General features: G+C 32.4%; 5 protein-coding genes across 11 annotated transcripts; 4 read left to right on the top strand and 1 right to left on the bottom strand.

The window, feature by feature from the left end:
• Positions 1 to 122: 122 nt before the first annotated feature.
• Positions 123 to 3,617, top strand: Pen-2 (presenilin enhancer, gamma-secretase subunit). Of its 2 annotated transcripts, none has more exons than XM_072906365.1 (4): positions 123 to 397; positions 677 to 781; positions 866 to 1,027; positions 1,159 to 3,617. In XM_072906365.1, the coding sequence occupies exons 1-3, from the start codon at positions 337 to 339 to the stop codon at positions 1,003 to 1,005; spliced, it is 306 nt and encodes a 101-aa protein (XP_072762466.1). In that variant the 5' UTR covers positions 123 to 336; the 3' UTR covers positions 1,006 to 1,027; positions 1,159 to 3,617. The 2 variants fall into 2 exon arrangements, with proteins under 2 accessions (XP_072762466.1, XP_072762467.1); XM_072906366.1 differs by having other exon boundaries at positions 3,204 to 3,617.
• Mfs16 (major facilitator superfamily transporter 16) lies at positions 1,294 to 5,217 on the bottom strand. 4 transcript variants are annotated; one of them, XM_072906305.1, is made up of 10 exons: positions 4,975 to 5,113; positions 4,201 to 4,907; positions 3,923 to 4,001; positions 3,705 to 3,840; positions 3,247 to 3,612; positions 2,900 to 2,944; positions 2,465 to 2,663; positions 2,232 to 2,380; positions 1,635 to 1,937; positions 1,294 to 1,557 (listed from the first exon to the last, which is right to left on the bottom strand). In XM_072906305.1, exons 2-10 carry the CDS (start codon positions 4,550 to 4,552, stop codon positions 1,489 to 1,491), a joined length of 1,698 nt encoding a protein of 565 aa, XP_072762406.1. In that variant the 5' UTR covers positions 4,553 to 4,907; positions 4,975 to 5,113; the 3' UTR covers positions 1,294 to 1,488. The 4 variants fall into 4 exon arrangements, with proteins under 4 accessions (XP_072762406.1, XP_072762405.1, XP_072762404.1 ...); XM_072906304.1 differs by having other exon boundaries at positions 1,294 to 1,937; positions 5,081 to 5,217; XM_072906303.1 differs by having other exon boundaries at positions 1,294 to 1,937.
• On the top strand, positions 5,088 to 5,998 carry LOC140673400 (EKC/KEOPS complex subunit LAGE3-like). Of its 3 annotated transcripts, none has more exons than XM_072906367.1 (4): positions 5,088 to 5,212; positions 5,502 to 5,569; positions 5,661 to 5,789; positions 5,859 to 5,998. In XM_072906367.1, the coding sequence occupies exons 2-4, from the start codon at positions 5,553 to 5,555 to the stop codon at positions 5,989 to 5,991; spliced, it is 279 nt and encodes a 92-aa protein (XP_072762468.1). In that variant the 5' UTR covers positions 5,088 to 5,212; positions 5,502 to 5,552; the 3' UTR covers positions 5,992 to 5,998. The 3 variants fall into 3 exon arrangements, with proteins under 3 accessions (XP_072762468.1, XP_072762469.1, XP_072762470.1); XM_072906368.1 differs by having other exon boundaries at positions 5,139 to 5,279; XM_072906369.1 differs by lacking the exon at positions 5,088 to 5,212 and adding an exon at positions 5,291 to 5,416.
• Positions 5,999 to 6,055: 57 nt separating this feature from the next.
• Positions 6,056 to 6,713, top strand: LOC140673396 (phosphatidylinositol N-acetylglucosaminyltransferase subunit P-like). Its single transcript, XM_072906360.1, has one exon. The coding sequence runs from the start codon at positions 6,056 to 6,058 to the stop codon at positions 6,437 to 6,439; it is 384 nt and encodes a 127-aa protein (XP_072762461.1). The 3' UTR covers positions 6,440 to 6,713.
• A 121-nt stretch (positions 6,714 to 6,834) lies between these two features.
• Positions 6,835 to 9,079, top strand: LOC140673387 (methylenetetrahydrofolate reductase (NADPH)). The gene is made up of 5 exons (XM_072906348.1): positions 6,835 to 7,187; positions 7,458 to 7,684; positions 8,110 to 8,270; positions 8,368 to 8,690; positions 8,874 to 9,079. Exons 1-5 carry the CDS (start codon positions 6,970 to 6,972, stop codon positions 8,932 to 8,934), a joined length of 990 nt encoding a protein of 329 aa, XP_072762449.1. The 5' UTR covers positions 6,835 to 6,969; the 3' UTR covers positions 8,935 to 9,079.
• Positions 9,080 to 9,176: the final 97 nt, after the last annotated feature.

Consider the following 9,176-nt stretch of genomic DNA (forward strand, 5'->3'; position numbering starts at 1 on the left):
AAGAAAAATGTATTTGTCAAATAGCTCTATCCTTTTTTACTCGACGAATATTTCTACAATAGAAGCAATCTATATATATTTTATAGTCTATGAACGCAATCACGACGCCATCTTTGGAATGCCATGAGATGTTTCAACCTGTCATTTCTGTGGCTTTTTTTCCTTCATTTATTCAAGATGTTTATATGAGCGTATCTTAGGAATCACATTGCGATTGATACATGATCGATTAATTAATCGGTATTTGATTGAAAAGCCAGAGGAGATAAAGATTTAAATCGAAAAAGTCTCGAGTGGCAGAAGCATAGGTTAGGAAACATCAGGATCATCGACGAGATGGATTTATCCAAAGTACCGAACGAAAAGAAATTGCACCTTTGCAAATGGTATTTTCGTGGTATGTAATGAATGTTACAATATTACAATTTGATATATATCGTAATTTGATGTGATATTCGGCTTTTAAAAATTTTTCAACTTTTGAATTAACGTAACTTGACTGTCAAGTTTGATTATATTTAATTAGACTTACATTATATTTCTTCTTTTCTTCTCTTCAAATGTTAAATGTATACTTACTTAAAATGTAGAGAGTAACATATGGTGCAGCTATAAAAAAAGTTATTTAAAAGTTTTTGTTGTTTGTACAGGTGTTTATCTGTATTCTTTGTTACAGCTGGTTTTGCACTACTGCCATTTCTGTGGGCTGTGAATGCAATTTGGTTCTCAAAAGAGGCTTTTGTTGCGCCACCTTACGAGGAACAGAAACAAATTAAGAAATGTTGGTGTCAATTTTATTTAAAAAATATATGAGATATACTTTAAATTTTCCTCTCGTAACGACAGGCATTTATATTTCTTTCAGATGTTATTTTCTCCGCTATAGGAGCAACTATTTGGACAGCCGCTTTACTAGCTTGGATAATTACTTTTCAAACTCAAAGAGCTGTGTGGGGTGATTTTGCCGATGCTATCAGCTACATAATTCCCACTGGTATTCCTTGACTCCAGTGCCAATAGTTTGTTGGTATGCAATAATTTATGACAAATATGTATATTAAATAATCTTTGTATATTAGTCTTGCGTAATAATTATAATTATAAATTCGCGAAACATTTCATATTTTATATACAGTAAAAAGAAAGCATTTTTTATAGGCATATATGAGAATATTAAGAAATGTCGATCACAAAAAGACCTCCAGTTTAATCTAATAGCACTATCATATTTATTCTTTTAATATCATTCATATTTATATGCATTGCACAGTGCAATTGCAACAAAATACTGTAAAAAAATATACTATTTATTTTTTTTGTACATTTAAATGTCTCGTATGTTTCAATTTCGAGCTTGGAAATGTATAATATTTTTGTACATTTTTAAAAGAATATGAGCGAGATTATGTGTGTGCAGATCCAAGTACACATAAAATTGTACTTTCACATGTACATAACAATTTGCCTTAACAAACTTTCTGTCAGAGTCTAAATTTGTATGACTCTTCGTCTTTGTATGTACAATTTTACTTCTCGATAAACTAATCTGGACAAAAACTGAAACACGACAAAATACAGTAGTTACTTATGTAATTAAAATCTTCATTTCCATGCTTAAAGAAAAGTAGACTCACCAATAGGGCTAATAAGTCCGCGCACATAAGCATATGAAACACATTGTTCCATTTAGCCCATCGAGAGACTAAACCTGCCAATAGCGGACCAACCGCAGCACCAATGCTGCCAGTTCCATCGATAATGGCAGTTACTGTAGCTAACGCCTTTGAATTATCTCCTAAGTTAGGATGAGTTCCTAGTTCAGCCGACACAGCGGTTGTTATCAACGCATAAGGACCATTCACTAATACTCCTGCTATTAGCAGTAATATTATGTTGACAGTTAGATTGATACTCCCAACATAACTGTACAAAAATAGCTGTGAAAGAATATCACAAGTATTAAAAAATTAGTCTTACGTTTGCAATTATATATTCTATATTATAGTGTTCAGTGAAATCAAGCTTAATGATTTAAAACTTAAAAAAATTATGCGACCAAAGATTAATTAATCTTTCAATTTACATTTTTAGTTTATATGCATTGTTTTCAAAGCCCTTTAAAAGAGTGTGACAAAATTACTTGGGCTTTTTTACAGGAATTTTCTGTGATATTTTTACTATCATTTCACTGTGCACTCTTTGTTATTGTTTACAAGTAAAACCGTATTTACCGCGGGACATGCGACTGCAAGCATCACGGCGCATGTCAGGGCACTCATGCCACTGAAATCCGAGAGAACACCGGCTGCTATGGCGCCTGCTATACCGCCAACGTCGAATAGAATCGACAATTTTGCGCTCGTAGTTGCACCATACCTAGCTACAGAAGAAGAATCCAAAAGAATTATAAAACGAAAAAAAAAAATACATTGCTAATCGAAGAATAATTTTTTATGATACTTACTTGAAGCTTCAATGTACAATGGTAACCAATAGAGGAATGTATAGCTAACAAGCTTTGCGAAGAACAAGGATAAGGAATATTCGATGACACCTGGTATCTTCATGGCTCCCATGAATCCGATCGCGTTATCACGAGATGAGTAATGCACACGACGTCCTGGTAGCATCGGGCTGGTCTCGGATCGTTCATTGACCGAATTCTTTCAAACATACATAAATTATATATATTATCCGTATATAATAATCTATACACATATATGTAAACACATACATATACATTATATTGCTGCATGTAACACATATTTTTGCACGGCTCAAGAGTTGCAAATAAATTAAATATACATAACATAATACATGCATTATTTACACAATATTTAAAGTGTTTGTCAGAAAATAGTTTTAGCTATAGTTATATTGAAAAGTGACATGCACTTACGTTGAAAGGCAGTTGTTCACGGTAGACACAGCGATAGGTGACACGCTAGGTAGTACAGCACAGATGATTATTTATTATGGGTAGTGCAAACTATAATTCTACTAAAAATAATTAAACTTAAACATTTATCTATTACTGAAAAACGAAAGACTTGGAAGCGGGTACAATTCCAAAAACGTTCAAAATGGAAAAACATGCTTGCAATTTAATGAACATGCTATTATATACTCGTGTTAATTAACGACTGCTACAGTTTTATAATTTCTACTAAACTTAAAAGACAACAGCTGTTATATGCGTGCAGGTATTTACTAAACGGAAAGGACAAGAATATATTATCAACTTACATCCTCGCTGATATTATGAAAATCGGAACCTACATCGGCCTGATCATCGTCCGAACTGTTGGTTACATCGATCTTCCGATATCCAAGAGAGGTAGGTGGACTGTATCCTATGTCAACAGGGTTCGGCACTAAAAACAGGAAGATGAGGAATCCTATCGCACCCATTATCAGTCCGGGCATTATGAAACTCAGACTCCAGTCGGACTCGACGTACGCGGCCGCGATTAAACTTCCCAATATATTTCCCAAGGATGTATGAGAGTTCCAGATTCCGAAGATCAAGCCGCGTTTGCCTTTTCCGAACCAATTTCCCATAACTGATACCACACCGGGCCAGCCTGAAGTTTGAAAGATTCCGCCTATTGCCTATAATCATAACACGTAAATAAAAAAGGAGAAAGAAAACCACAGCGAAAATGACAATATCGATTTCGATTCCTTATCAATCTGATATTTACCTGTACAAAAATAAAATACCACAGATTATGAATATTGTATGGTTTAGCGATTCCGAATAAATAGGATGAGATGCCTGAAGCGAGCATACCGAAGGAAAGGAAGTATCTCAGATTCACTCTCTCTGCTATAAACCCGCTGTACAGAGAAAAGAAGAGTAACGTTACACAAAATATTTCTGCATTATAATAAATGAATAAGCTCACTTTAAAGTGTCCACCTTAAAAACATAGCCGCCGCATACGCGAACAGGAATGCTGAGTCTAACATGCCAAGTAATGCTGGTGCATCCTCAGTGTCTGTAAAAATAATTTTTGCATTATATCACAGTCCAATATATAAGAAAAATGAATGATGAATGGATATTGATAAATTATTTTGAACTATTGTTTATATTTTTATCTTATCAAATGATATATACATATATATAATTATTTATATATTTGAATGCCAAATTGTACAATAATTATTATATAATTATTTCTATATTTTTCTTACCAAATGGAGCCCAGTCGCACCAAGTGTCACGGTTGCTGTCGTTTACTGGAATATTTGGAGGTGGTAGTAAATTGCTGCAATTGAGAGTCAGGACGCTCTTCACTACGGATATGGGCTTTCGAGTCATATGGTAACAAGTGTACGCTAAATAAGTAAGCACCAGTATTCCTCCTTGATGCCACGCCATCCGATTGAAACGACGATGCTCGCAGCAACCATTGCACATGTACTTCAAGGCTTGGAAGCCCCATGGTAAATCTCTCGTCGGCCCATTCATATTTAATATTTTCTTCAATGACTCTGAATATTCAATCACTCGTCTTATGCTTAATATTAATAATACTCCATTCATTAAATTTCTGGATATTAAATAACAAAGTACTGCTCTATGTATTGTATTCTTTGGCGCATAAATACGTAAGATTGCATTTGGAAAATATTTTTATATCACATATGTAGAATACACGTGTTAAAACGAATAATTAAAAATTCACTTTTGTATACTAATTTAGCTAAATCGACAGATAAAGGTCTGTACAATCTCTTTGTACAGAATTTCGTGATAAATTACACGTCATAACTGTACTGAATACTTTGTCGACGTTACGTTCGTGACACTTCGAATAATACTAATTCGCTGTCGCAAGTAACAGAGTGATTATTGAAGACTGGTAGATGATAATAAATAAACAGCTGTGATTCGTAACCTAGAACAAAGAGAAGATTCAAGGTTCAAGAGCAAACGAATTAAATGCTGAAAAATATATTACTCACTCATAGAAGGTACCAGGAATCAAATTTGATAAATGTTATCACGTTCTTGTTGCTTTTTCTCTCTAACAGATAATCTTTAATGGAATGTTTATACATGTGTACGTACCACAAAGAGGGTCTAAAGTGACAACTGAGAGATGTCAGCAACGCCTACACGCGCTCTCGCCTCTTGCGTGGCATAAGTCGATTATAACATCGATACTGTGGTAGTAATCCTGGACACATGTTCCACAACGTGGTAATTATTACGTAAATCTTGGCTGATTTTACTATTATTTACAAAAATACGATTGATTATACGTTACGTAAGTTGATTTGTCTCGTGGTCGGTTTTAGGTTATCTATTGTAGTAAAAATAAATATTTTTTATTAAATATGAAACTTTATTATATTTCACATTATATACACGCATGTGAATGTTCAACATCAATTGAATTAATTAGTAATATATTAATTAATAACATATTTAATTATATTATATTTGGGATAGAATCACAATATATATTTATATTATTTTTTATTTGCAGAACAGCAGAAAATTTTAATTTGCCCAACAAGTGTCTTCTGTCTAGAATGCCATGAGTGATCTCAAAGTGTATCCTTATTTTACAAATAATTTTCTTGCGGTAGCAAAACTTGCTACTCTATTTGCATCAACTTCAGTTAAGGACCTTAACGCTGCGTAGAGATCTGTCTGTGCCTTTCCCAAGCGCCCGAGAAGCAGAGATCGCATATCAGGTGCTTCGAGTTGACGAGGAACCGCCAAGAAGTGGAGTCACGAAGAAACTTGTGTTAAATAATAACGTCTTACAAGTGTAAGTATGCAGATTGATTCTGTGTATAATTGTATGTCGCTGTACTAACGTTTGTCATTTCCTTCACAGATCATTCAGTGGCCTGGAAGCACGCAAAGTACGTGTGGGACTTGGGGCCTTTTTCGATAGTCTATTACTAGTCACGGAAACTATTCAACAATTTGGTCCACCTGAACCGACGTACAGTCATTACCGAGACTAATATATATATTTTTTTTATTAGTTATATATTTTTTAGCTAATGTTGCGCAAGATACATAAGTATTATGGAGCACACTCCTGCACCTTACGGTCCCAGAGCTGTGTACGGATATGCCATGTACATAGGTGCAAATATAATTTTCTTGTTGTACGTGATATGGGCTGTGGTGCCGGACGAGGTGCTGCACGATTATTTCGGCCTGACGTACTGGCCGTCAAAGTATTGGGCGGTCGCGATTCCCATATGGGCCCTGACAGCTCTAGCTACATTCGCGTTTCTCATTTACCCCGCTATCAATATGTTGATAACTCCGGATATCGATGATATACGTACTATCACGGATAAGCACGCCCTGCAGAAAACCGAAATTATTTCAGGCGGAATACCAGCTGTTTCTGATATACCTATTACAGAGGTTTGCAAGAAGTTGTATTTGAGAAAAAATTAACTCGCAATTGCATAGGGGTATAATTTATTTTTTTATATCAAGGGAAATGTATATATAAATTTATTACATGTAGAAATATTTGAAATACCTATAAATTTCAATCTGGGTTAACTGCCGAAAATATTATGTAACAGAATAATAATCTCCTCGCGATGTCAGAGCAGTTAAAAAAGAAAAGCTTTTTTAAGGCGTTATTATAACATTCCAAAACTGTATCTTCATCATTTTCAAAACAAGCTACAATGTTAAAGTAAAGTCATGTACCTAAATATATACCATACATTACATTGTTTTGCACCTTTATTATCAATAAATATACTTATGACAGTTAATTGGTACTAAAGATTTATTAATATTTCTCTTTTAGAGATTATACTTAATTGTATTCTTGTATACTGTAGCATATATATATATATGCAGACATTTTTACTCCATTTTTGCTTACATTACATAATTCGATAACGGACTGTCAGTACGTATCGAGGAATAAGAGTATCAACATTTCCATTCGCTCTTATCGTTCATCTACAATGAGAAAGTTCATTTTTGAAGAGAATCTGTGCGAGAAGAGTAACACTGATAGAAATGAGAGTGAGGACGATCCTTCTACATACAGTTCTCATATTGAAAATCGTCCTCTCCAGTTCGTGGATCTGCGACAATCCATAAAAGATAAAATTAGTAGACGCGAGATATTTTACAGTCTTGAAATTGTTTCTATGAGGAAACCTAAAACGTTTTATCAAAGGTTTGTATAGCAAAAAAGGAATTGGTGCACACAATTAATTATACTAGTATATTTAATAATTCGAAAAATTATAAAATAATAAACTTTTTTTTTAATATGGGAGCTTTAAACGTAGAAGCTTTTATAATGGTTTTTTTATATTTAAAAAAAATGAAATTGTTTAATTAATTGATCTTAGATTCCTCTAATAAAGAATATTGATTTTTATTTTCTTCTGTAAAATTATAAAAGACAGAAAATATAATGTATATTTTTAAAAATGTATATCAGGCTTTTCCTAGACATGGATAAATATTCACCTCTTTTTTACGCATTAACCTGGCATAATGAAGAAGCTTCTGGCAATGATAGCTATTTGCCTTTGGATTTGGTAAAACATTTTCCATCCAATACTCTTTTACATCTGGCAGCTAAAGGTCTAAAGCGCGACCAAGTTATTCATATTTTAAGGAAGGCCCTTGGCTTTGGAATAATTAATATATTTGCCCTACAAGGAGGTAATTTTCATCTTCAACTTTGGCAAAAATCTAGATTCTAAGTGTGTGAAAGAATTTTTTTTTCTCTAAAAAAAGAATATATCTTTAATTTATTTCTTATATTATAATTTATTTATAATTTATAATAATTATAATTGATAAAAATTAAAGATATTTATATATCTAATAATTTATTTCTAATTTATAAGAATTTATAAATATGTTATATATGTTTATAATATGTATGCTTATATAATTTTACGATATATTGTACGATAAATAGATTTGGAATATTGATTATTAGATCATTGTTTGTCGAAACGTGTCTAATCATCGTAATCTCTTAAATGATTAGCGATAAAAGTATATCTTTGAAGTTTGATTTTTATCGATCTTCCAAGAGTTATATGTCGAAAAAATATATTCGTTTATGAATTGAATTACAGATTCATTATTGGAGGAGGGAGATTTCAAGTATGCAGCGGATTTGGTTGCTTTCATAAGGGAACAATTTGGCGATACGTTTTGCATATTTGTGGCAGGTTACCCACAGATGCATCCGAAATCCTTCTCAAAGGAACTCGATTTGCATTATTTAAAAGCGAAAGTAATAATTGATATCTATTCGTAATAAAAAATTGTATTTTACAAGCGTAATTTTACGATACATATATTTCTTCAAGTGAAAGATTAAAAATTTTTAGGTAGGGGCGGGTGCAGATTTTATTATAACGCAAATATGCCTCGAGTCTCAAGTTTTTATAAATTTTGTAAAAGATTGTCGAAAGATTGGAATTCAGATTCCAATCTTTCCCGGAATTCTTGCGCCAACAGATTACAATTGTTTAGAAAAGATGACGGACATTTGTAAGCTCGACGTTCCGATCGAAATTAAAGATGATTTGGCGCGAATAAAGGATGATGATCAAGCAGTAAGGAAATTTTTAATTGACTTAACCGTGCGGATAATTATGGACATAATTAAGAGCGGAGCTACGTGTGGTTTTCATCTATTTACATTGAACAGGTAAAAAAATACGCTTAAACGATATTAAATCTATAGAGAGAGATTATTTATTTAAATTTTATTTTCATTTATCTAAAATTTATTTTTAAAAATCTTTAAATAAATAATGATTCATTTATTTAAATAAATTATTTTTCATATATGTATATATTGTATATATTATCGTATTATATATGTTTATAGATTGTCATTAGTGGCAGAAATATGCAGACGCGTAGAATTCCCCAAACCGAGAAGTGCATAGCAAATCTGTCGATACTGAATTTATTATTCAATATACTATATTATTTAATTTCAGGAAAATTAAATATATATTAATCAAATTAGAAAGATGATTATATTCAAATTAATTTTTATATCATAGGTAAAATAAAAGCGATATATAATTACGTGTTTTTTACTTAATTAAACTTTTCTTAAACTATACGCTATTTTAATTCCTCAGCATACGAATCTAATAATAAGCGTCGAAAAACAACCACACGC

This window comes from Anoplolepis gracilipes, chromosome 14, assembly GCF_047496725.1.
Source record: "Anoplolepis gracilipes chromosome 14, ASM4749672v1, whole genome shotgun sequence".
In the NCBI taxonomy this organism is placed as follows: Eukaryota; Metazoa; Arthropoda; class Insecta; order Hymenoptera; family Formicidae; genus Anoplolepis; species Anoplolepis gracilipes.

Bases quoted from the DNA above. Each gene is read 5' to 3' on its own strand.
- LOC140673400 (XM_072906367.1), top strand. The intron at 5,790-5,858 runs GTAAGTATGCAG...TTTCCTTCACAG, and splicing joins AATAATAACGTCTTACAAGT to ATCATTCAGTGGCCTGGAAG.
- Pen-2 (XM_072906365.1), top strand. From the start codon at position 337: ATGGATTTATCCAAAGTACCGAACGAAAAGAAATTGCACCTTTGCAAA. The intron at 398-676 runs GTATGTAATGAA...TCTTTGTTACAG, and splicing joins TTGCAAATGGTATTTTCGTG to CTGGTTTTGCACTACTGCCA. The intron at 782-865 runs GTTGGTGTCAAT...TATTTCTTTCAG, and splicing joins ACAGAAACAAATTAAGAAAT to ATGTTATTTTCTCCGCTATA.
- Mfs16 (XM_072906304.1), bottom strand. From the start codon at position 4,552: ATGAATGGAGTATTATTAATATTAAGCATAAGACGAGTGATTGAATAT. The intron at 3,613-3,704 runs GTAAATATCAGA...TTATGATTATAG, and splicing joins GGTATTTTATTTTTGTACAG to GCAATAGGCGGAATCTTTCA. The intron at 1,938-2,231 runs GTAAATACGGTT...ATTCTTTCACAG, and splicing joins TTGCAGTCGCATGTCCCGCG to CTATTTTTGTACAGTTATGT.
- LOC140673387 (XM_072906348.1), top strand. From the start codon at position 6,970: ATGAGAAAGTTCATTTTTGAAGAGAATCTGTGCGAGAAGAGTAACACT. The intron at 7,685-8,109 runs GTAATTTTCATC...ATTGAATTACAG, and splicing joins TATATTTGCCCTACAAGGAG to ATTCATTATTGGAGGAGGGA. The intron at 8,271-8,367 runs GTAATAATTGAT...AAAAATTTTTAG, and splicing joins TGCATTATTTAAAAGCGAAA to GTAGGGGCGGGTGCAGATTT.
- LOC140673396 (XM_072906360.1), top strand. From the start codon at position 6,056: ATGGAGCACACTCCTGCACCTTACGGTCCCAGAGCTGTGTACGGATAT.